The 23,834-nt window shown below is 32.5% G+C and overlaps 3 protein-coding genes across 5 annotated transcripts; all 3 read left to right on the top strand.

Moving 5' to 3' along the window:
* The first annotated feature begins 510 nt into the window (after positions 1–510).
* Positions 511–4,861, top strand: LOC108466835 (kinetochore protein NDC80 homolog). Of its 3 annotated transcripts, none has more exons than XM_017767194.2 (5): positions 511–1,756; positions 2,322–2,568; positions 3,359–3,505; positions 3,641–3,900; positions 4,667–4,861. In XM_017767194.2, the coding sequence occupies exons 1-4, from the start codon at positions 681–683 to the stop codon at positions 3,851–3,853; spliced, it is 1,683 nt and encodes a 560-aa protein (XP_017622683.1). In that variant the 5' UTR covers positions 511–680; the 3' UTR covers positions 3,854–3,900; positions 4,667–4,861. The 3 variants fall into 3 exon arrangements, with proteins under 3 accessions (XP_017622683.1, XP_017622682.1, XP_017622681.1); XM_017767193.2 differs by lacking the exon at positions 4,667–4,861 and adding an exon at positions 3,999–4,281; XM_017767192.2 differs by lacking the exon at positions 4,667–4,861 and having other exon boundaries at positions 3,641–4,281.
* Positions 4,862–5,972: 1,111 nt separating this feature from the next.
* On the top strand, positions 5,973–10,237 carry LOC108466834 (uncharacterized). Its single transcript, XM_017767191.2, has 5 exons — positions 5,973–7,223; positions 7,631–8,388; positions 8,477–8,569; positions 8,828–9,601; positions 9,699–10,237. Exons 1-5 carry the CDS (start codon positions 7,106–7,108, stop codon positions 9,840–9,842), a joined length of 1,887 nt encoding a protein of 628 aa, XP_017622680.1. The 5' UTR covers positions 5,973–7,105; the 3' UTR covers positions 9,843–10,237.
* Positions 10,238–19,903: 9,666 nt separating this feature from the next.
* On the top strand, positions 19,904–22,030 carry LOC108466805 (probable WRKY transcription factor 9). Its single transcript, XM_017767168.2, has 5 exons — positions 19,904–20,252; positions 20,370–20,507; positions 20,607–20,960; positions 21,034–21,147; positions 21,242–22,030. The coding sequence occupies exons 1-5, from the start codon at positions 20,022–20,024 to the stop codon at positions 21,842–21,844; spliced, it is 1,440 nt and encodes a 479-aa protein (XP_017622657.2). The 5' UTR covers positions 19,904–20,021; the 3' UTR covers positions 21,845–22,030.
* Positions 22,031–23,834: the final 1,804 nt, after the last annotated feature.

Genomic DNA, 23,834 nt, shown 5'->3' with positions numbered 1-23,834 from the left:
TGTTACATTAATCATATTTACATTAATCATATTTCATTAAAATCATGAGGTGGAAAAATACTAAATCTCTCTTAATTTCGATTCAAACTTTGATAAAAAAATTAAGGATAAATCTTAAAATTATTTATGAATTTTTGTTTAATGTGTAAATTTGTACATGAATTTTCAGTTTTGTATAATTTTATACATGAAATATTAATTTAAGCCAATTCTCACAAATTATTAACACAATTATCATTATAACATAATTTTATGCTTATATATTTCATCCACAAATAATTACATATACCTAATATAAAAATAAATTGATGTATTTATTTGTTTAAATGTCTATGATTAAACCATCATATGGATAATTGCACTAAATCAAAGTTTATGTATTAAATTGTATATTAAATCAAAATTGATGTATAATTTTGAGATTTTTCTAAAAATTAATACAAATGTTTAAAAGCAATATGGCCAATTTTCAAACAAAATGGGGATAAATAAAACGACATCGTTGGCCTCACTGTCGGTCCCAATGGGAACTATCACTTTCTAGTTTCAAACAAAAACCTCTTAGGCGGGAAATAAAAAGCTGAACATGTGAAAGCTAGCCCAAAGAAGAAGAAAAAACGCTGCGAAGTGAAAGGAAGAATTCAAAATAACGAAGCACCGCCTTGCCTAGACCGAGGAAAATGAGGGGCACCGTGCGCGGCCGTGCCACCGGTTCCTTCCATCCTCCGCCAATACAACAGTCGCGTGATTCCGATGCCAGCAGCCGGCCCTCCTCCATTGCTATGGGCCGCGCCATTTCCGCCGCCGAACCCTACTCCGATCGCGCCTTCCAAGTGGCCACCATCCGCTCCATCAATGCCTTCTTATCCTCCCATTCCATTCATCCTATTTCCACCAAAACTTCTCAGGCCCCTTCCGCCAAGGACCTCTCAAATATCCTCACATACCTTCTTTCCATGATCGATTTCCCTTGCTCCAAACTCGAAGACGACCTATCTTTCCTCCTCAGATTCCTTAATTGCCCCTTCAAATTCAACAAATCCACATTCCGTGCCCCTAATTCCCTACACAACTGGCCTAACTGGCTTGGTATCCTTCACTGGTTGGTCCAACTAGCAATCTTCAATGAACATATATCTCAGAATTCCACAAGTTATTTTGCTCAAAATAATAGCATGAATGAATATGCATTGGAGAGTTATATGCGATATATACAAGGAGAGGACGATATACTGGAGGTTTTAGACAAGGAGTTTACGGAGAAGGTCGAGAAGGAGAGGGAAAACGTGGCGGAGAGCAACAGGGCTTTGGAAAAGAGTGTTGGAGAACTGGAGGCAAAAGCAGAGGCATTAAGGACGGGGCCAACGGAGAGGGAAGCGTTAGAGAAGGAGAAGAACGTATTAGAGGAAGACGTGAAGAAGTTTCATGCTATGATTGCAGAGTTTACGGGGAGGATTGATGCAATGGAGCAGGTGTTGGAGGAAAAGGAGAAGGAGTTGAATGCGAAAGAAGAGGAGAGGAAGCGAATTTGCGAGGAGAATGAGGAGTTTAAAAAGAGAGTGGAGTTACAAACTTTTAATGCCAGAGATATAGAGAGGATGAAGAGGGAGATGCAGGCTGTGGAGAGGGATATTTCAGAGGCAGAAATTGCAAGGAATTCATGGGAAGATAAGTCTTGGGATCTTGATTCTACTATTGGGCAGAAATTTAAGGAGCTTGTCGCGCTTGCAATGGATTGCAACCAAGCAATTAGGAGGTTTTGTGAGCTTTAGTTTTGCTTTTGTGTTACTTCTAATGATATCTTTCCAACAATTATTGCTCATGCATGTGATGTGGAATTTGATTTCTTATTTATTACTAATAAGTTTAGTTGAAATCTAAGAATATCAATACTGAAGATTAGGGGTTTCTTCCTTTATGCTATAAAGTGGAACTTAAATGCCCGAGTTTTTAGCATTAAGGAATGATTCCTGAAAATGAAGGTGAGTCTATGGTGGGAAAACTTTTGGATAAATGATACTCCACATTTTAAACAATTTGTTGTATGCATGCCCTTGAAAGCTGACCCCCTTAGGTGTTTGGTTGAACAAATTTGCTCAGTTTTAGCAACTTTATTTTGAGCCCGAGAGTTGTTCTGATCTCTGACCCTGGGGTTTTGGATAAGTTTCCTTTCTCATTCTGCTCAAGATTATCTTCTCTGGTTTTGTTCTGTAGAGTCTATTAAATTTGTTAACTTGAGCATGTTGTCAAATTATGCAGCTTTTTACCTAGTGCTTGGTAGCAACTAATAGGACTGCTATCACTTTCTCTGTGGTGTTCAGGTTAAAGCTTGGTAATGGTTTCCAGTATGAGGTGAATCCTAAAGGCTCAACACCTGCTGAGGTGATAGGAATCAACTACAAAGCTACACTTAAATCTGAGCTGGAAAGTTATGCTGAGAAAATAAGGAAGGGTTCTAAGGAGAAGTTTGAAGACGTGATTATTCTTCAGCAACAATCAAAAGAAATGGATATCAAGATTGAGAACCAAAAATATCGTATTGTTGTGCTACAATCCCATATTGATGAAGTAAGTGCTTTGAAATCAGGTCTTCAATCTGTGAAAGTAGTGAATAGATATTATCGTTTTCTTCTACTTCCTTTGGTGCATGTCATGGTTAGCGTGTATTTTTCCTGTCAGGACTTATTCTGTAAACCATACTTTCTGGGCCATGTAACAAAGATACGGTATGTGGATCAAACAAAAGCAGCTCATGCTTGTCTGGTGCAGATATTGTCCACAAACATATAATGTTCCAAGGCTGAAACTTTATTCTTGATAACTCAGCCCCTTATGGCCTATAGTATCAAAACTCTGAAATTCAGATGGAGGCTTTATCTTGTCTTACATGTTGGATTAAGGCTTCAAGCTTCGGTTAGGTGATGGTCTAGATCTTTGTTTTTGCCACTTTGAGGTATCTAAGCATGCAGGCATTGCAAGATGACGCTTGCACTAGTTTTCACATCCTCTCACTTGTTTTTGTTGTTTAATTAGGTTATTATGTTCGGTTCCTTCTGTTTTTTTTTTTTTTTTTAATTTTATGAACTCAATAAGAAAACTTTGGCTTTCCATGATTTTTTAATTGTTGAACAATTTGCACAACCAATGAAATAGCATCCAAGTAATTCTTAAATTTGGCACAGAACTCGCTGTGTTAATAATACTATATTCTGTCTCGACCTTTATTTTTTCTTCCCCTAACCCCCTATGCTAGAGTAGGTTTTCTACATTTGAATAGTGCTAATGTCGGAAAATGCTCTACCTTGTAGTTCACATGGGACCAGTGTTAGAGAATGACATTTTGTTACCATATTGTTAGGTTGAAGCCCAAATAAATTTGTTAAAGAAGGAAATGCAAGAATATGGTGATAGATCCACAGCAGAAGCTAAGAAAATGGTTGAGGATATCCAAATTGAGGCTCATAAATTGGATGTCACAGAAAGAGAAGCAGCAGAGATTCTAAAGGTAGGCCTCTTCTGTCGACCTCATCGGTTAAAGCAGCTTTTATCATCATAAAATAATAAGGGTCATGACCATATAGGAGTGTCTCAATGATCCCTAATTAACATTATCTTTTTTTTTTTTTTGTTCTCAACAAAGGCTTCACAGCTGAGGTTGCAAGAAGCAATCCAGCAAAGTAAAGAGGAAACTCAGATGCATGCACGCGAGCTCTTTATGCTGGTCGATTCTCTCTCGAAATATAAACAACATGTCGAATCCAAAATTTCCGAGATGAGAGTCAGTCTCTCCGAAACTACTGCAGCTGTCTCAGATGCTTACAGGGGTACATTGCCTGCACAAATTCACTGGTAGCGCGAATGCAAGTCAGTAGTATTAATAGAAAAATCTCTATGACCAAGGTTAGTCTTCCTGATTGTGCTCAAACAACTATTTTACTGCTTACTGCTGATTCAAACAACTTTTTATAATCCTTGTTCATATGGTGACAAATCTGGAGATTGAAGTTTCCACTTGATGCTGCCTACATTTCTTTTGTTCGTATGGTGAAATTTGTCGACAATTATACACCTATTCCATGTTCGGCAGGAGTGAAAGAAAAACGAAAAAGAAAAAGTAATAAAAAATTAATTGGCCTTTCCATTGTGGTACAGTAGTTGTTTCCTGCTTTGCTATTTGGATTTTCCATTTTGTTTAAAGTTTTGTATATGAATATTTATGTTTTAAGACTTAATAAAGTCTAATAATTTTTTGAATAATATCAATATAGGTTTTGATCATATATATTCTTTTATGTCCTATATTGACAACAATAGTTTTTGATCATATATGTTCTTTTATGTCCTATATTGACAACAATAGTCGTATCAATTGATAGTGTAATAATATTTAAAATATATAGAAAGTTTTTCTTTTAAAAAGATTTAAAAAAATTGTGTTTGGTATATACCTAAATTTAACATTTACAAAATTTCGTAATTTTCTGGAGAAAAAAGTTAATGAGAAAATTCAGTCATTGATTTATTGGTGATTAAGATGTTTTCATTCCATTCCATTTTGCCCTCCTAAATGATTTGAGTTTTGAGTAGGTGCGAGGAAGTTTTTTTTTTTAAAAAAAAACAACCAAACAAACAAATCTAATAAATCTTTTTCTTCTTTTTCCCTTAGCTTATGGAGGGAGTTCCGCACCTGCATGACCAATGGGCCACCAAATCCGTGCGATAAATAGAAAAGGAGTCAACCTGGTTTGGCTCTACTCGACTTAACCCGATATAAAAATCAAGAGTCACGGTTGTTGTTTAAAGGTGAGCATGGGCAGGACCCGGTTCAACTAAAAATTTAGGCCCTTTTATTAGGTCCGGACTTGATCCAAAAAATAAGCCTAAATTTTTGTCTAAGCTCTACCGGGATAAAAATACTAAAACCCAAGTCCGACCTAGCTCGCCCATATTAATTTTTATATTATTTTTATATAATTTTAAAAATATATAATACATCAAAATACTAAAAATATCAAAATAAATATTTCTCAACAATTTAAAAATAAATTTTAAAAAATATGTATACTTAAATAATACTAAGCTAGATATAACTTAACATGCAAATATCTCTAAAATAATTAAAATAATAATAAAATTAATAATAAAATAAGTTTTATACAATATTCAAACAATAAAAAAATCATAATTTTTTTGTCCTTTAGTGGATTTGGGCCGAGCTAGGGTTGGACAAAAAATAATTTACTTGAGACCTGACCTATTTTTTAAACAGGTCTTATTTTTTATCTAAGCCCATTTTTCGGGCCTATATTTTTATTCAAACCTTCTCACATTTTGAGTAAGCCGAGTGGTCCGGCCAATGATTAGGTCTATTGTTATTTATTAGGTGTTTTTTTTTAAGGGTAACATAAAACCCAAAAAAAAAAAAAAGAAAAGAAAGAAGAAGCGTTTTTATAATAACGATAATAGGATAATTATTTTGTTTAAAGTCGATAAAATAAAAATTTCCGTAAATATTATCTCAATCTACTTCGGTTCAACTTGGACTTAGATTTTTAATTTCGGCTCATTTTGTTTTTTATTTAAAATTTTAAAAATATAAAAATAAATTTATATATTATTAGTGGAATAAAAAATATAAAATTCTAGAAAAACAAAAAGCACACATGGTAATGTGTTATATTCTGTATTAAATAATTATATATTTTATAATTAAACTTAAATAAAAACAAAACAGGATTAGTTAGACTCAAACTCAAATTTTATTTAAAAAACAATTTAATTTAATTTATAAACACTTTTATTATCAATTTTTTATAATTTTTTATTATTTTACTATGTCTAAAACATGTCTAAAAACAAATGAAATATGTTTGTGAAAATTTTTTTTACTCCAACAATAATCGTGAGCAAGAGGATAATCCAAAATAATAATATCTTTTAAGAAAATAAATTAAAAACAAAAGAAAAAGAAGTACACAAAAATTGCACTTCTTATAATATTAATATTTTATTCCCTTTGTTTCCATCTCATATATATGAAAGAAAAATTTGCACCCTTTCTCTTCCAGTCTTCACCGGCGCAATTCCAAAGCATTTTCCTCTCTCCAGAAGTTCACACCATAAATAATACGTCGTTTCATCCGTTTCCTTAACGCCACAAATACCGGAAAAAAATCACCTGTTTATTTTGACTTACTTCCTTATTTTCCTTCTGGTTTCTGATGGTTTTTTTCTTTCTTTCTTTTGAATTGATTCGCTGACGCACACCGCAAGAGAATTGAGGACGCCGAAGCGTCAAGAGCCGTACGATTGAGGTTCTTTTTACTTTTTAAATCTGTCTTCGGTGATTTAGATGGTTAGCGACTGATAATCCTTACGATAATCTGAGAATTCGTTTCCTTTTTTACTCTGTTACTCTACTGTTATAGTAGAAAAAAAAAGGAAAAAAGAAAAATAAACCTGGATTTTTGAGAAGGTTTGTTGAAAGGATGGTATAGGAATGTTTTAGGGTTCAATTTTTCTGGCTATTTACCATATTGGGTCTAGGTTCTTTCATACAGAGCCGCCTCGTTTTGTACTTTCTTGTTGAAAGGGTAAAACTGTCATCTTCTTAGTTTGTTCTTGTTTGAGTTTTGAAGAACCCTAGAAGCAGCCTTTTTATTGAAATTGAAATACAAAGGAAAAACAACAAATGACCAAGTCCTTTTAATTCCAGAAGCGCTTTTTCACAGAGTAGCCATTTTTGAGAAGAATTTTTTGGAAAATCTTCAAGTATGTTTTATTGCTCAGCAATGCCATAATTCTAGTTTCTTTGAATTGGTTGACTTGATTGGCTGATTTAATATTCTTAAAGAGAGTATATTGTATAGGAGGAACACAAAACACAACCCTAGTTACAGTTTAAACAGAAGAACTTTGGAATTGGGAGATTTTGGTTTATAGTTTTCAGAAACTTTGAGGTTCATGTTAAGTAAGCTATTTGGTAAGTGAAACTGGATTTAAGGGAACATAACACTTTTGGGAATATTGAGAAGTTATAATCTGGAGAAAAGGGAAACAGAATTGGAAAATTTTTCTTTCTTTATTATCATGTTTGGCAAGAGTTATGGAAAGAAGTGAGCCTTCATTGGTACCGGAATGGTTGAAGAGCAGTGGTAGCCTTACTGGTAGTGGCAATTCAAATAATCAGTTTACATCATCATCATCATCATATTCACATTCAGGTAATTTTAGTTTGTATCTGTATTATTTGTTTCTTGCATTATGGCCTTGATAAGTCTGATGGTTGTTATCTTTAGGATAGATTTAATAGTAGCATTTGATGATGCATATAGCACTCAAACTATTGTAATACATTCCTCATTTTTCATGATGCATATGGTATCTTCATTTTGCTTGTCAAAAGAGGATGATATTGTAAAATTTTACAAGTTTCCTTTTCATTTTACATTTAGAGGTATGTCTCTAGAAGTTAATTTTTCTATGTAGTTGCCTGCAACTTTTAGACCTAGTTTCAGATGGTACTTGACAGTTTAACTAAGTTTGAAAATTATTTCCTTGTCATTGTTTTCAATCAAAATTAGAAGTAAATTTCTAAATTCTAATCTTTGATTCTATTATTTTGTTATAGACAACCATTCTGCATTGAGGCATGCCAGAAATAAGTTGTCTGTTGACAGTGATGGTGACATAGGCCGGACATCTGTCTTGGATAGGGCCAGTTCTGCCTATTTTAGGAGGAGTTCTAGTAGCAAAGGTGCTTCTGACTCATGGTCTTACAGCAATTTTGGTAAAGGCCACAGGGAAAGGGATTGGGAAAAGGTTAGTAATGGTTACCATGATAGGAAGAATGCTGTTCTCGGTGACCATAGGAACCGAAACTATCCTGATTCTCTGGATAATCTGCTGCCAAGTATGTTTGAGAAGGATGTATTGCGGCGTTCTCAGTCTTTGAAAACTGGGAAGCACAGTGACACATGGCCGAGGAAAGCAACAAATGAATCAAGTGGCACCAGCAAAAGCCATCATAGCAGTGGTAATGGTAAACTTAGCACAGTTGCTGCTGTTGGTAATAAATCTGCATTTGAACGTGATTTTCCTTCACTTGGTGCTGAAGTAAGACAAGTTGGGTCTGAAGTAGGAAGGATTTTGTCTCCGGGCTTGACTAATCCTGTGCAGAGCTTGCCAGTGGGTACCTCACCTGTCCTTGGCAGTGATGGCAGGACATCAGCTTTGGCAGACATCCCAGTAGGTGTTGGAAACAGTGGCAGAGGTGTTGCAGGTGCTTCACAAAATGTTCCTGCAGGCTCAACTCCAACTACGATGACAGGCCTTAATATGGCTGAAGCAGTGGCTCAGGGGCCCTCTCGTGCTCGTACACCTCCCTTGGTAACTTGAACTATTGTTCCGTTCTTAAGTTTATACTTTAGCAATTATATTAGTGCTGAAACAAGATCTGATGTGTTCCTTGATGTAGTTAAATGTTGAAACTCAAAGGCTTGAGGAGCTGGCTATCAAACAGTTGAGGCAACTAATTCCCTTAGTGACAGTATCGACGCCTAAAACTCTGGTGAGCTGTTGTTAAGCTTCTCTATTTATGTATTTTCTTATTAAGAACACATCGTGGTGATTTGCTAGTTGCAACAAGGTAGCACTGCTTCACCCTAGGTATTGTAAATTAAATTTTTTATCGAATAGATATAAGTTTCTTAGAAGGGAATGAGCAAAGAAATGGAGAAATTTGGTTTATACTGTGTTAGTGATATTATTCTAATTTTCTTACCAAATTGTTGAAATTTTTGCATATTATTCTTGTTTTTCTCAATAGGTGGTCAGTCCTTCAGAGAAATCAAGGCCTAAAGTTGGACAGCAGCTGCATCCTTCACTCTCTTTTAGTTCCACGCGTGGTGGAACTTCAAGATCTGACAGTCAAAAGGTTTCTAATGAGAGCAGGCTTCTTATACTCAAACCATCACGAGAATCAAATGGTGTCTCCTCAATAACCACAAGGGATAACTTGAGTCCTACTAATGGAAGCAACAAATTTGCAAATAGTCCAATAAACATCACTCAATCAACTGCTGCATCTGCTCCCTTTAGGGGTTCAGGCAATAGCCCCAGGCCTGCCACCGCTGAGCGTAATCAGACTCCATTACGGATGACCATGGAGAAGAGAGCAACTGCTCAAGCCCAAAGTAGGAATGACTTCTTCAATCTTTTAAAGAAGAAATCTACTTCGAATTCTGCTTCCTCTGTCCTTGATTCAGGCTCTGCTGTGTCACCACCTGTCTCAGAGAAGTCTGATGAACTTGGCACTGAAGATTCCAGCACTTCTGTTGCTCTGCTGGATGGGGGTGTTCCATCATCAGAGATCTCAATTGCTGACTTGCCAACTGAAAATAGGAGTGAAGTGGCCTTGAATGGAGATGCTTATGCTGAGCCTCAGCACGGTTCTAGCAATGGAGATCAGCATTCGAGACCTGATGCGTACCTTTATCCTGATGAGGAAGAGGCTGCGTTTTTACGTTCCCTTGGTTGGGAAGAGAATGCTGAAGATGATGATGGTCTTACAGAAGAGGAGATTAGTGCCTTTTTTGAGCAGGTAGTCAAACTTTCTTGTGCAGTTAGATTCTGCTATTCTTTTGAAATCTCTTATATCCCATCTCCTAAAAAAGCTTATTAATTTTTTTTTTCTGCAGTACATGAAATTGAAACCATCCGCAAAAGTTTCCCAGCTAATGCAGTCATTAAGTCACTCTCAGAATGGGACTCATGGTGATGCCATATCCGGATCGAGCTCAATGGATTCCAACGGAGCAGCTTGGACTCGTCAAAATGTTTAATCCACTTGATAAAATTTGAATGCATGGGTGAAGTGGCTATCCCTTTTCTACCCAGTTTGTGTTTTTTTTTTTTTTTTTGCTTTATATATTGAGATGAAAATACGATGTGCCTGTTATCATCAGTGACAGTGGATTGGAATAAGTTACAATGGATCCAATCCTACGTTCTACCTGGGTTTTTAACATAGGATTTTCTAAGGTATAAAAACAAGATTGAGAGAGAGAGGGTGGGAATAGGTTTATATTATGTCTGCAATGTAAGGATGTGGGGGTAAATAGTTCAGTCTCTGGGTTTTAACTGGCGGTTGAGGGGACACAATTCAACAAATAGCTTATGGTTTATTTATTTTATCATTTGAAATTGAAGAAAAGAGGAAAGAAAATTTAGTTCTGTATGTTCTTTTGGGTACCCTTTTTCATTTATTGTGCTTCTACTTTAGATTTATTTTTGTTTCACATAAAAGCAATTTGGGTATGAAAACAAGCTAAAGATTCTGTTTAGTAGTGATGTAGTGAATGGTTTAGTAAGTAAAAAAAGATGAGAGGTAGTAAAAAGAAAATTGAAGATGGATGGTGTGTCCGAGTAATAGTGCTGTTATTATTGTGTGTTGAAATGGTGCTATAAAATTTTAAAAAGTGAAAGATTTTTATTTAGATCTTTGACTAATCTGGTTTATGAAAAACTAATTTGTTTGTTTGGTAGTTTGCTTTAAAGGACCGTTACTCTTTGGGTCCAACTCTTTAAATCTTCATTAACCTGTTGCCTATATGTTAGGTAGGCCCACCCATTCAAATGTTATTATTATAGAACACTATTGGTTAAATTTCGCTATTAGTATCCATAGTTGTGGATTTAGTTCTTATATTTTAATTTGGTTATTTTAGTCCTTGGCACTTTTAAAATTTTAAAATTTTAGTTCTCCTATATGATAATTATTTCTAAAATTTGATCATAAATATATTATTATATGTGTAATGTCATGTTAGTTTGTTATTTTTATATATTACTCACTAAAATTAAAAATTTAATTAATAGATTAACAATTGTCATTTGTATTAAGATTCAATTGAAAAATATGAGTTAAATTTACAATTGTAGGTATAGTATAAGATTTGTGTTGGTAATTGAATTTAACAACTTTTGCTTGGGTAAAGATTAGAAGTTTATTATTTTAAAATTATAGGGATTACAATTGATGAATTTGAGAATTAAAAAACTAAAATTCATCAAATTGAGACTTAATTCAAAACTTTTGTGAAGTATAGTAGAATTTAACCGAAACTATATGTAATAAAAGAAAATAAAAAAAATGTAGGCGTGAGACGTGTGATAATAATTTAGTGTTATTTGCGAAATCAAAATGATAAAAGAAAAAGGATTGGGAATTTGTATCAAATGTGTCAGGCGAGTTGCAATGAAGGTTTGGAATCCATAGTATGATATTAGATGGATTTATTTTGAGTAGTTATTGGAATTTTGTTTTGCGCAAGTTTGAGTTAGATTTTATAAAATGGGGGATTAAAGAAAGCAAATGGGTCAACTGTTAAATTTTATAATTTCCATTTCTCATCACATTCGAGAGGTGATGAGTTCTCGATTACCTCAATTAATAAATTAATTCTGGATTGAAGCTTTTTTAGGGTAGAGTTGAATGTTGAAAAATTCATAAATAAAATTAAGATGATGAAAGGATACTATTATTTTAATAGATTTAATTTATAGAACCAAGTGATATAATATTCAATATTAAAAACTATTATACATAAGTAAATCCTGAAGATCCAATCCAAACAATGTCATTAATTACATGTATAGCAGCCTTATATAAGTCAAAAGTTTCAAATCCATTGTTAATAATTGCAAAAATACAAAAGGGTAATGAGGGGATAAATCTTATAAACACAAGTCTTTCTATTGACATTGGTTTCATCCATTGATCTCCACTCTTTAACCATATATTATTTCAACTTTCAATATATTATATGCATGTATTTATGTTGCAACTGTAGATTTCTCTACTTATATTTCACTTAATAATAATTAATACGTGGAAATTACGAATTATACATTAATTTTCATCTAATTTATAATTTGATACATTAAATTATTTATTTATATATATATATATATATATATATATGAATGTGGAATGATTTTATATTAATAATTATGTTAGTAATTTGTAAAATTGAATCAAATGAAAATTTCGTATATAAAATTATACAAAATCAAAGTTTATACATAACATTACACATTTAATCAAAATTAATATATTGTTTTGAAATTTATCCCTATTTTAATTTATTCTTTTAATTTTGTACATTAAATAAAAAGTAAAAATGGTGTATTAATTATAGATATGATATGTTAATCTTAATTAAATGGTAAAGAGGTATCAAAGTTGGATTTAAATCCTCATTAATTATAATTAATGTTATCTTAGTTGAATGTTCTAGAATTGATCCTCACGCTAACAATGCTGACATTGTGATTTAAACCTAAGGTTTAGATGAATAGTTTTAAAGTTTTTGTTTGTATTTGGGTTTTTCAAAGATGAAAAAAGTGAAAAAGGAGGGGAACAATTACTGTCCATGAAATAATCCATCTTTTTGAATATACACAAATAGTATGTGGGAAATCGTGTTTGCGTGATCAAATGCTATAATTCATGAAAGATTTGACATTTAAAAACAACAAGAAAATCAAGAAAAACGTTGTCACATTCACAACTTTAAGATGTAGGAGATTAAATTCACTTTTTCCTTTATTTTTAAAATTTTAATATGTAAACCAATCTCTCTCTTTTTTAATAATCTCATTCTAAGTTTTGATTATATCTACTCTTTTTGAGACAATACCTAGAACTGCCTATAGCCCTTCCCAACCCATAAGTAGAAGGATAATACACTTTAACGCATTCGAACTCACGTCCTGTTGCATTGACAATAATACTCATGCCAATCGAACTAAGATTCAATCCGCCGTAAACTAATCACTAAAATGATTAAACCATTGAAAAACATAAAAAAAAACGTTTGAAGCTTAATTATTATATATTTTGATACATCTAAGGATTTTTAAAATAAAAATAAAAAAGATAGAAAGAGATAAATATAAAAAACATACATGAACTCTGTTTGAATCACTCATAGATAAAGAAAAGAGAAACTAGAGATAGAGTCTACTTGTTTTATTTAATTAGCTCTAATAATCTCAAAGAATCGAGCCATCTCATTTTTACAAGTTTAGTTAATGCATTAACGAAGATATTTAGTACTAACAATCAAGCCTAACTGATTCTCAGTCGATACACCAACTGAAATGAACTGATTACAACAAATCAACTGACTTAACTAACACCTAACAGATTGCTTAATCGTATCACCTAACTACTAATCAGCCTACTAACAAACTGAAGTAACTACACAAGGCTTCTGTTAGCTCAACCATGCTTATACCTTAATATTTACCCATCTTCTCCTTCTCCTTGCAACTTCTGGTCCATAGGTGTTCATACTTGCTAGTAGCCACTTTCTCTTGAACAAAAAATAAGTTCAATTCTAAATGCTTGAACTTAGAATGCATAACTGGATTTGCTAAAAAAACCATTACACCTGAGTTGTCACACCTCGCAACAACTTTATTTGGACCTTTAACTCAAATAACAAGGACTCCAACCATAAAATCACTGCAGTAGCATGAGCTAAGCCCTTATACTCCGCTTCTACAATGGAACGAGAGACCATTGTTGCTTCCTCATGCCCCAAGACACAAGACTGCCTCCTAGAAAGACTTAAAAACCTGTGGTTGAATGTTTGTCATCAAGATTAGTTCCCCAATTTACATCAAAATATCCAACCAGAGACAAACAAGATGCTACTTTGAAGGAGATGCCATAATCCATAGTGCCTTGTAGATATCATAGAATTCTTTTGACTACTTTAAAGTGTTGATCAAGAGGTTTGTGCATGAATTGACATACCTTGTTGACAACAAAGGCAATTTTTGGTCAAGTAATGACTATGTATTGTAAAGCTCTCACAATGCTACTATAATGTTGAGTCATTTTCAACTGGATTACCAATATGAGCAGACAAATTGCAAGAGCTAACCATGCGAGTGGGAGAACCATTCGATTGTTCCATCTGAAACTTCTTTAACAAGTCTAGAATGTATATCCTTTGATTGAGGAACAATCCATCAGCAGTGTAAGACACCTTAATTCCTAAGAAAAAAATGCAATTGCCACAAGTCTTTGAGGGAAAACTTTAATTCTAAAGACTTCACAAAATCAACCACATAGGCAACATGATTCCCTGTGGCAATGATATCATCAACATAGACTAAAACATAAAGAACCATTTCTCTATAAATTATGAATAAAGAAGCATCAAACTTAGACAACACAAACCCTGAGGCTACCAAATGTTCCTTTAGCCTGTGAAACCATACTCGAGGAGCTATTTACATCCTACAACTTTCCTGTTAGGAGGAAAATGAACGAACTCCCAGGTGTTGTTCTTCATAATAGCATCAAACTCCTATTGAGCAGCCTTGGTGCACTTAGGAATGTTGAAAGCTTCTTCAATAGTCAATTACTCTTGATCACAAACTTCAGCTGAATAAACCTTTTGTCTAAAAATGCCACTTTTGGATTAAGTTTACATGGGATGAACATTGGAACAAACTGGTAAAGAACGTGTGCTGACTGCTAGAACCAGATCAGGGATAGTGTTTTAAACAGAATCAATCTGATGAGAAGCATTGGAAATTGAGTCACTCCTGAGCATGCATATTGTCTGCAGGGACTGAGAAGGTAGCAACAATTGACCTTATAGGAGAACCTGTATAGAAATAAGAAGGTGGAGTAGGGGAGCCAAACCTCTGAGATGACAAAATGGGAACATATGTAACAACCTATTTTCAGTGGTATCGAAAAATAATAGTTTCGGGACCACTATTCCAGTGAGTAAGTTAGTATTTTATAAATTATTTAATATTTATGAGAAATTAATAATGTCATACTAAATTTTTGTTAAGAAATTTTAAGGTTTAAATAGGTAATTAAGAAAAAGGACTAAAGTGTAAAAGATGTAAAAGTTGAGGTTTATTAGTAAATATATTAAATAGATATAAAAAGAAAACTTAATGGACTTAGTGAGTAATAATACCATATCTTAATTTAGTGGTTGTTTATGGATTGTTTTTTTTTGTTGTTGTAATTTTAATGATTTTAAAAGGTTAAGTTGGTAATTAAATAAATTGTAAATTAAGTTAAAAGATGGTAAAAAAAAGTGTCATCATCTTCTTCCTAGTTTTTTTACAAACCGAAAATAAGAAGCCATAGCTAAGAGGAAGCATTCGACTAAGTTATCTAAGGGTGCATGTGAGTGATTTTGATATTATTTTTTATGATTTTTAAGTTTTGTTATCGTTTTAGCTTAATTTAGCTAGCCTGGGGGTCAATTAGTAATATTTTAAAAGTTTATGGACCTTTCATAAATGAATTGGAAATTTTTGTGAGTTAGTTGATAGATTATTAAGGTTGATAATTAAATATAAGTAATTTGTTAAGTGATTTTTGATGATTTTAATGTTTAGGGGCCTATTTGAGAAGATAGTAAAAATTCATATAAATATTGTGAAATGATGACAAATATGGAATTTTTTGAAGCCTTTAGAAGTTGAGCTAGCTTGGTTAGTAGCTAAAAATGGTAAAATTGTATGTTTCGGGTTTATGGACTAAATTGTATAATGAGTAAAATGATGGGGGTAATTTTTTAAATATGATTGACAGGGCTATTTAGCTTGAGAATAATTTATTGAGATGTTTGAATGTATTGATTGAGTGGAGATTCTCATTTAGATCAAGAAGCAACACAATCAGACGTTAATTGCGGAAAAGCTAAAGTAGTGGAATACGTTGGTTTCGTGTTCGTGATGTATCTATCTAGGTAAGTTCATATTTCAATTAAAGTAACTCATTTGATTCCGAGATGTAAATTGATACCTATAAATACATATCTATGAATTGGTAATTGAATTGCTTGATTTGAGAAAAGGGAAAAACCATGACTGAAAGATATCATGGCATTATACTTGAAAAGGAAAAGACCATGGTTGAAAGATACTATGACATCATTTCAGGATTGTGTAAGACCTTGGTTGAAAGATACCATAGCATCTTCAAAAAATGGAAAGGTTGAAAAGGATATCAATTGAATGACTATTATGTTAATGTTTTAAGGTTTGTTATGTAAATAAGAATTTTTGAATACATAAGTGAGATTCGGGATCATGTATGTTTTATGTAAAGTAAATTTATTAATTAAGCTATGTTTTCATATAATTGAACTTACTAACTATACTGGGTTTAAGTATCATGTTTTTCTTGTAGATTTCTTGAAACCTAGTACATTGGAAGTTCAAGTCAGAGCATACACACTATCCATATCTTGTTTTGGTAGATGTTTTGAGTTATTTTGGATGTTGGTTATGAATGGAATGTATTAGGACTTTTGGTTGGTTTGTCCATGTTGTTATGTTTGGTACTTAATTTGGTAATATTTTGTGGTCATGTATATATGTTTGGTAACTTGATCCAATGTTTTGGTTGCAAATACTTTAGGCCTTTTGCTTAATGCTTGTGATGATGTATATATAAGTTATTTAATGTATGGATTGAAATGGGATGTTTGTGTAGTTCTAATTATATTTATTTAAGGTGATAGTTTGAGTTGGAATTTTGGATTCTTGGAAATAAACTTAAATGGTAGGGTCGGATGGCAAATTAACTATGTGATTATTTTGCTCATGATGAATCTAATTACAAATTAGTTTGATGCTTGATAAGTGTTTGATTTGGTTTACAAATTGTCGTGTCAATAAGGGCACATTGGTTAGGCACCTAGGTTGATTGATTGTTGGCATGTTTTGATGTCTTTAAATGTGTTTTAATCATATGAAAGTATCTTGAACTGGTTTGGTTTGGCGCCTAAGCAATTGGGTTTGAATTAGCTTGCATTAGGGGTAATTTGTGAAGTACAAGGTAGTAAACGGCTGTGTGTCATTTAAATTTTAAGTGCAGGATGAACCACAATCTCAGAGAGTCACATGGCCTGGTGACACGATTGTGTGACCAAACTTTGAACGCACACATGGTCTCGCACACGACTTGCGACACGTCCATGTGACCCTGTCTCAAATACCCACACTGGCGGACATACGGGCTAGGACACAGTAGTGCGTCCCATAATTCGAATCGAACACAGTTGGCCACATGACCATGTTTTCAAGCCACACGGCTTGGGCTATGTCACACGGCTTGGCCACATGGCCATGTGATCCTTGTTTTCAAATTTTTTTTATTTTTTTAAAATTTACTATTTTGTTTCAAAATGATCCCCGAGCGTCCCAAATTATTTTTGGGGCCTTGTAGGCTCGATTCAAGGCTTGTAAGTGTATTTTATGCTATAAATTAAATGTTTAAATAAATGTTAGAATTTAAATTGAATAACTATATTGTTTGAACTCAAATGCTTTGAATTGTACTGTGATATTCTATAACCCTAATTCGGCAATGAAGACGGGTTAGGGGTGTTATAACATAGACCCTCTAATGAGTCTGGTGGCCAGTAAATGAATGTCCTTAAGAGAGCTTGGACATGTTGGAGGCAAATGGGAAACACTTTTCTAAAAAAATGACATATCTAGAGACAAAGAGTCTGCCAAAATCATCAAGACACTTGTATCCTTTATGAAGAGGAATATAGCCAAGAAAAGTGCATGGCTTGGATCAAAATTCCAATTTATGCCTATTTTAGGGTCTTAGATAATGATAACAACAACATTCAAATACCCTGGGATGCAAGTAGTCTGGTTTAGTTTGATACAACAATTTTTGAGGTGACCTCCCTTGCACGACAGGCGTGAAAAACCTGTCAATCAAATACACAACACTGAGAAATGCATATGTCCAAAAGTGCATAGGAAGAAAGGCTTGAGCAAGAAATGCGAGACCACTTTCAACAATATGCCTATGCTTTTTTTCCACAAGACCATTCTATTATGAAGTATGTGGACAAGTTAGCCTGTGTTGCATGCTAGATTTAGTGAGCACTTATGAAAAAGGTCTAAACTCACCACCCTAATCACTTTGAAACACTTTGATTTTAGAATTAAACTGAACTTCAACAAAGTTTTGAAACTGAACAAACTTTTCAACAGCTTCTGACTTATGTCTGAGTAAGTATATCCATGTATACCTATTATAGGCATCAAGAAAAGAAACATAGTATGAGCATCCCTCTAAAGTCACTTGAGCAAGACTCTATAAGTCTGATACAACCAATTCAAAATGGGATGAGTACATAGTCATAGAAGTAGAAAAAGGAAGCTTGTGAGGCTTCCCAAGCTGATAAGTTGAACAAACACTAAATTGCTTAGCTGCTTGTGAAAAAATGTTACAACTAGTGAGTACTTGATGAAGTACTTTATTACATGGATGTCCAAGGCGTTTATGCCACTAATCAACAACAAAACTAGAGCCTAACTCAGCATGATTGAGTGAACTAGCACAGTTTGAAGGTCTACTAGAAAAAGTAGCAGCAATGACTTTTTGTGTTGAAGTGGTAAACCGATACAAGCCTTTATGAATGTGACCCACTAGTAAAACATCCTCTATCTGTGTAAGAGATTCAGTACTAACAATCAAAGCCTAGTTGATTTTTAGTTGATACACTAATTGAAATGAACTGATTACAACAAATCAATTGACTTAACTGACACCTAACAGACTACTTAACCGTATTACCTAACAATTAAGTAGCCTACTAACAAACTGAAGTAATGCTCAGTTAGCTCAGCCATGCTTATACCTTAATAAAATCCCTTTGATTTTGTCCGATTTTATATATGAAATTTTGATTTGATTCAATTTTCACAAATCACAAACAACATTATCGAATTAGCACCATTTTATGTTGATATATATTGCATATAGAAACTATAATATTAATCCAATATGAAACAAATGTATGCATTCATTTCTTTAAATGTGTATAACTAAATCAAAATTAAAGTTTCATTTATATATACGTATGAACCACAATTCAAGTTTTATGTGTATAATTGTATGTAATTAAAGTTCATATATCAAATTGTACATTAACTCAAAATTTATATATAAATTTAATATTTATATCAAAAGAAAATTAATTAAAAATAAGTGAAAACTTCGCTATTTAAGTTTAGTATTCCAAATTCACAACATGTGTCGAGGAAGGGTCAAGGAAGGATGGTTATATATATATATATATATATATATATATTAATTGTTGCAAAACATGGATCAAGGGAGAGTCATATGAGGTATTCTATAGTTGACAATTTCATGAAATTAATATTATGATCCCTAGGAGGCTTTCTCTTTCTTTGGGATTTCGTAAATGGCTCGAATTCCCTTAGAGGAGAAAATGATGCTACTTATATATATATATTATCCTTTTAAGTAAATCTTTTATATATTTGTATTGAAATAATTTTTATATACTAATAATAATGTAAAGAAGTTGTTTATCTTTTTTTTGTTTAATAAAATTATGCTATGTACTTCCAAGTTCCAAAGGGTATATTTTTCCATCACCATCATGTAAGGTTGAAAATGGTGATTATGTATTTATTTTTGGATTATTATTTAATATATTGATAATAGAGTTTTTGATATTATGTATGTTTGTTTTAGGATTTATGTCCTTTTTTTATAATAAAGTTTTTAATTTTATAAGAGACATTGATTTTAATTTTAAAATTTTTAAATACTAATTTACTGATGATATTTTTAATTCGAAATTAAAAAATTCTATCATCTATTAAAAACAATTACCTTTTATTTTTCTAGTAATAAAGAGAAATGTTAAAATGAAAATACTAGTATTTCTATTTTCTTTTCATTAATTGAATCACCCAACAGTTTTTCCTTATTATATCAAGAAGAAACTTATATTTTGATTAAATATTTTTAAATATAATCAGTGTATATAGTCTTTAGTTAATTGAGGTTCTAATTAAAGTCAAATCTCAGATGCGTCTCCAAGTGTATCTAATTATACGTGAAGGAATTGACTTTGGTGCCTTAAAAGCAGCATTTCACAAAGAGAGAAAAAAAAAGAACGAAAGAAATGGGGAGATCAGACGAAAAAGAAATGGAGATTGTTCTGTCTCTGAAACTAGATACTAAACAAGAGCACATGGAAGCAGTCAAACATCCGTCTAAAATGCAAAGGGATGATAATCAACATAAAGCTGTAGATTTGCAAGATAAGGAGGACCAACAGACATCAATGGCTGCCACAGGGGAAGTAGAAGTAGAAGATTCAGCACCGTTACAAGGACACAGGAAGGCTGAAGAGGTAGCTACTCTTTAATCCAACTCACAACCAGCTTTTTTGTTTCTGCAATAACGAAAGTGATCGCATAGGTTGAGATTCCAACTTTAAGAAGTCTTAGTTTTGTATGTGTATTTATAGTTGTCCATGCTACAAATGGAGATGAATCGCATGAAAGAAGAGAACAAAGTGTTAAGGAAAGAGGTGGAAAGAACTTTGCAGGACTACAATCATCTTCAGATGAAGTTTGCTGTTATTCAGCAAAACAACCCCAACAAGGTATACATACATATAAATAGTAATATTCGTTCCATTTTCAATTTGATTTCTTTTGTAGTAATCTTGATTCATGAGTTTGTGAATTTGTTTGATGTTTAGGAACCTCGAATTTTTCTCTCGCTTAATGCAAATGAAAGCTCAAGTCAAGAACAGCAGGCAAACCAAAGGAACTTAAATACTGTCAACCACCGAAAACATGGGTCGCCATTATTACATGATAATGATGATGAAGAGAAGAATGAACTAGGGTTGTCATTAAGGCTCGAAACCATCTCAAGTCAACGAGGAATTGGAGAAGAAGAGCATAAAAAAGAAAGTCAAGGAGCCCAAAACGTTGAATCGGTGCAAAACAAGCTTCACCAAAGTCAATCGTCAGCCATCACAAGCAATGCTGTTTCTACACCTAATAGAAAACCTAGGGTTTCCGTTAGAGCAAGATGTCAAACAGCTACTGTAAGTTGAATATACATATACACTGTATACACACACTTGAACTGTTTATGTATTTGACCGTTCAAATTTGCAGATGAATGATGGGTGTCAATGGAGGAAATATGGGCAGAAAATTGCTAAAGGAAACCCTTGCCCACGTGCCTACTATCGTTGCACGGTAGCACCAGGATGCCCAGTCAGGAAACAAGTACGGTTCATATATATATATATATCCAGTTGCACACTTTTTAGTCTTTCGATTAATATCAAATTGAAATTTGATCTCATTGTTATATATTTAGGTGCAACGATGCTTGGACGACATGTCGGTTCTTATAACAACATACGAAGGAACTCACAATCATCCACTCCCTGTTGGTGCAACCGCCATGGCTTCAATAGCTTCATCAGCTTCACCCTCCTTCGTGTTACTTGATTCAAGCAGCTCTCTCTCTAATGGTATTCCAAACAATCAACACATAAACTCATTACCTACCAACCTTAGTGACCCTTCAAAAGGAATCCTTCATAACCTCACAAACGATCACCATTTCGATCATCAAATGTTGCCCACAGTTCCATCAGCACATCAACAAGTTTTTCCATGGATGCCGAGCAGATTAAACCAGAACAACGGCAGAGAATGGAAATCATCTGAAGATGAAGATAAGTCATTGTTAGCTGAAAATGTTAAAGCTATTGCTACAGATCCTAACTTTAGGGTCGCAGTGGCGGCTGCTATTACATCTCTAACAAATAAAGAAGCTCAAACAAATCATCATCATCCCATTGCTATGGGTTCTTCGTTGGTTGGTAGGGTGTCAGAGAGTGGGAGCTCTAGTGCCAACAATTGGGTGCTTGAATCTCTCTTGGAAACTAGTAAGCCCATTCATCATTCACCCTAGAATTTAGTAAAAATTCATATTATCATTTGGGAAATATTTTGTTTATTAGTGAACATTAAACACGGATTAAAGAGTATATGAGAAAGCTATTTACTTTTAGAGAAAGACTTGTATGAAATAGTGATTCTAAGAGAAAAAATTTTATTTGTTGTTTTCTTATTGGAAATGGATAAGGATGATGTGAAATCACAGTTTCATACAATCTTTTTTCTGTACTCTTAGCTTGTTTAGATTAGGTTCTCTTTTTTGCAAGTAAGACAATGAATTTTACTTCTTTCCATTGTTAATGTATTAATCTTGTAATTTTTCCGACACTAACTTAATTAGAAAAATTATGAAAATATCTTTTATATTTTACATCAATTATATTATTTAAGGTTATTTTAGTCTTTTATTGTTTTAAAAATAAAAACAATTTGCATATAATGATATTTGAAACCATGCCATTGGCATCAATAAAACTTTACCATTCAATTAAAGCTTTAATTTAATATGATATAAACATTTTAACTTTAGGGATAAATCTCAAATTTATACATGAATTTTTTGTTAAGTGTGTAATTTGATACATGAACGTTGATTTAGTGCAAATATACACACGAAATTTTAACTTGGTTCAACTTTACATATAAAACTTTGATTTTGATTCAATTGTACACAATTTTAAAACAAATGCATCCATTTATTTTCATGTTGGATGAATATAATTATTTGTGTATAAAATGCGTAAGCGTAAAATGGTGCTACAACAATAACACTGTTAGTAATTTGTGAAAATTAAATCAAATTAAGATTTCATGTATATTATTGCACAAAGTCAAAGTCCATGTATCACATTGCACATGTAACCAAAGTTTATGTATAGTTTTGATATTTATCCATTAATTTTGTTATTCATACTTTATTACCTCCACCAATTGAATATATTGATAATGTTGTTAATTGAGTTAGTATCAAAATTTTACTCAACATTAACTCAAGATTGATGACAACATCATGATAAGAAATTGTAGTGCATTTAATTAGTATTCTTAATATAATGTATTTACGTGTTTCAATTTTGTTTTACTCACAATTTAATCTATTTTTTCATTTTAATATCATACATATTTAATGTGTTGTTATTAATTAGTTTCAAATTGTATGTTCCATTTATTTATTGTATGTTAGTTTTAAATACACCTCTGTGTTTTAAATACATAGTATTCGATATATACGTGTGTGATAGAATTTTAGTATTAATAATGTCGTTGATTGATTTGATATCATAAGTTAACTTGATACCAACTCAAGACAAATGACAATATTGAGATAAGCAATTGGAGTTCATTTAATATTTTTCATTTGATGTATTTACCTAGTTAAATTTCCTTTTACATAATTTAAACCAAAATTTTATTTAAATTTCGTACATCTTACATATACATTATTATTATTAATTTTAGACCTTATATTTCGTTATTTCTAATAAATACATAATTTTTACACTCCCGTATATATAATCTTGCAAATTGTTAATCCTACTAACAAAATCACACACTAAGTAATGAAACTCAATCCTAGTAACAAAATTAATAAGTAATAATACAAGGATATTAAACAAATGAATGATATAACAAATCATAAGTTGGCATCAATCATTATGCATTTATCAAACTTCCTCAATATTCAAGATGTCATCTTCATAAATAATAATTTATATCCACTTTCAAAACACAATTTAAATTCCATTCATTCACATGTTTTTGTTATAGCCTTCTTAACTAAATACGAATCCAAAAACAAATACTGAGACGCAACTTTTAACACTTCATAATAAAAGATTTTATAATCATTTAATCTCATCTCATCATTTTCTACATCTCATTTACACATATTTGTACTAGTTTCTTTTAAAGTCCCATTTTAATTTTAAACTAAATTGTCAGTAAATGTAACGACTTAATTTTCAACGGTGTGATAAAATTCGATTTCGAACCGAATTAATTGA

The sequence above is a fragment of the Gossypium arboreum genome, chromosome 2 (assembly GCF_025698485.1).
Source record: "Gossypium arboreum isolate Shixiya-1 chromosome 2, ASM2569848v2, whole genome shotgun sequence".
In the NCBI taxonomy this organism is placed as follows: Eukaryota; Viridiplantae; Streptophyta; class Magnoliopsida; order Malvales; family Malvaceae; genus Gossypium; species Gossypium arboreum.
This window is presented reverse-complemented; position numbering and strand designations above follow the sequence as displayed.

What these genes read in the sequence shown, in the direction of transcription:
- LOC108466835 (XM_017767194.2), top strand. Translation starts at nt 681, where the DNA reads ATGAGGGGCACCGTGCGCGGCCGTGCCACCGGTTCCTTCCATCCTCCG. An exon ending in TGCAACCAAGCAATTAGGAG is followed by an intron (nt 1,757 to 2,321) that starts GTTTTGTGAGCT and finishes TGTGGTGTTCAG; the next exon opens with GTTAAAGCTTGGTAATGGTT. An exon ending in TACAATCCCATATTGATGAA is followed by an intron (nt 2,569 to 3,358) that starts GTAAGTGCTTTG and finishes CCATATTGTTAG; the next exon opens with GTTGAAGCCCAAATAAATTT.
- LOC108466834 (XM_017767191.2), top strand. Translation starts at nt 7,106, where the DNA reads ATGGAAAGAAGTGAGCCTTCATTGGTACCGGAATGGTTGAAGAGCAGT. An exon ending in ATCATCATATTCACATTCAG is followed by an intron (nt 7,224 to 7,630) that starts GTAATTTTAGTT and finishes ATTTTGTTATAG; the next exon opens with ACAACCATTCTGCATTGAGG. An exon ending in TTAGTGCCTTTTTTGAGCAG is followed by an intron (nt 9,602 to 9,698) that starts GTAGTCAAACTT and finishes TTTTTTCTGCAG; the next exon opens with TACATGAAATTGAAACCATC.
- LOC108466805 (XM_017767168.2), top strand. Translation starts at nt 20,022, where the DNA reads ATGGGGAGATCAGACGAAAAAGAAATGGAGATTGTTCTGTCTCTGAAA. An exon ending in AGCAAAACAACCCCAACAAG is followed by an intron (nt 20,508 to 20,606) that starts GTATACATACAT and finishes TTTGATGTTTAG; the next exon opens with GAACCTCGAATTTTTCTCTC. An exon ending in GATGCCCAGTCAGGAAACAA is followed by an intron (nt 21,148 to 21,241) that starts GTACGGTTCATA and finishes TTATATATTTAG; the next exon opens with GTGCAACGATGCTTGGACGA.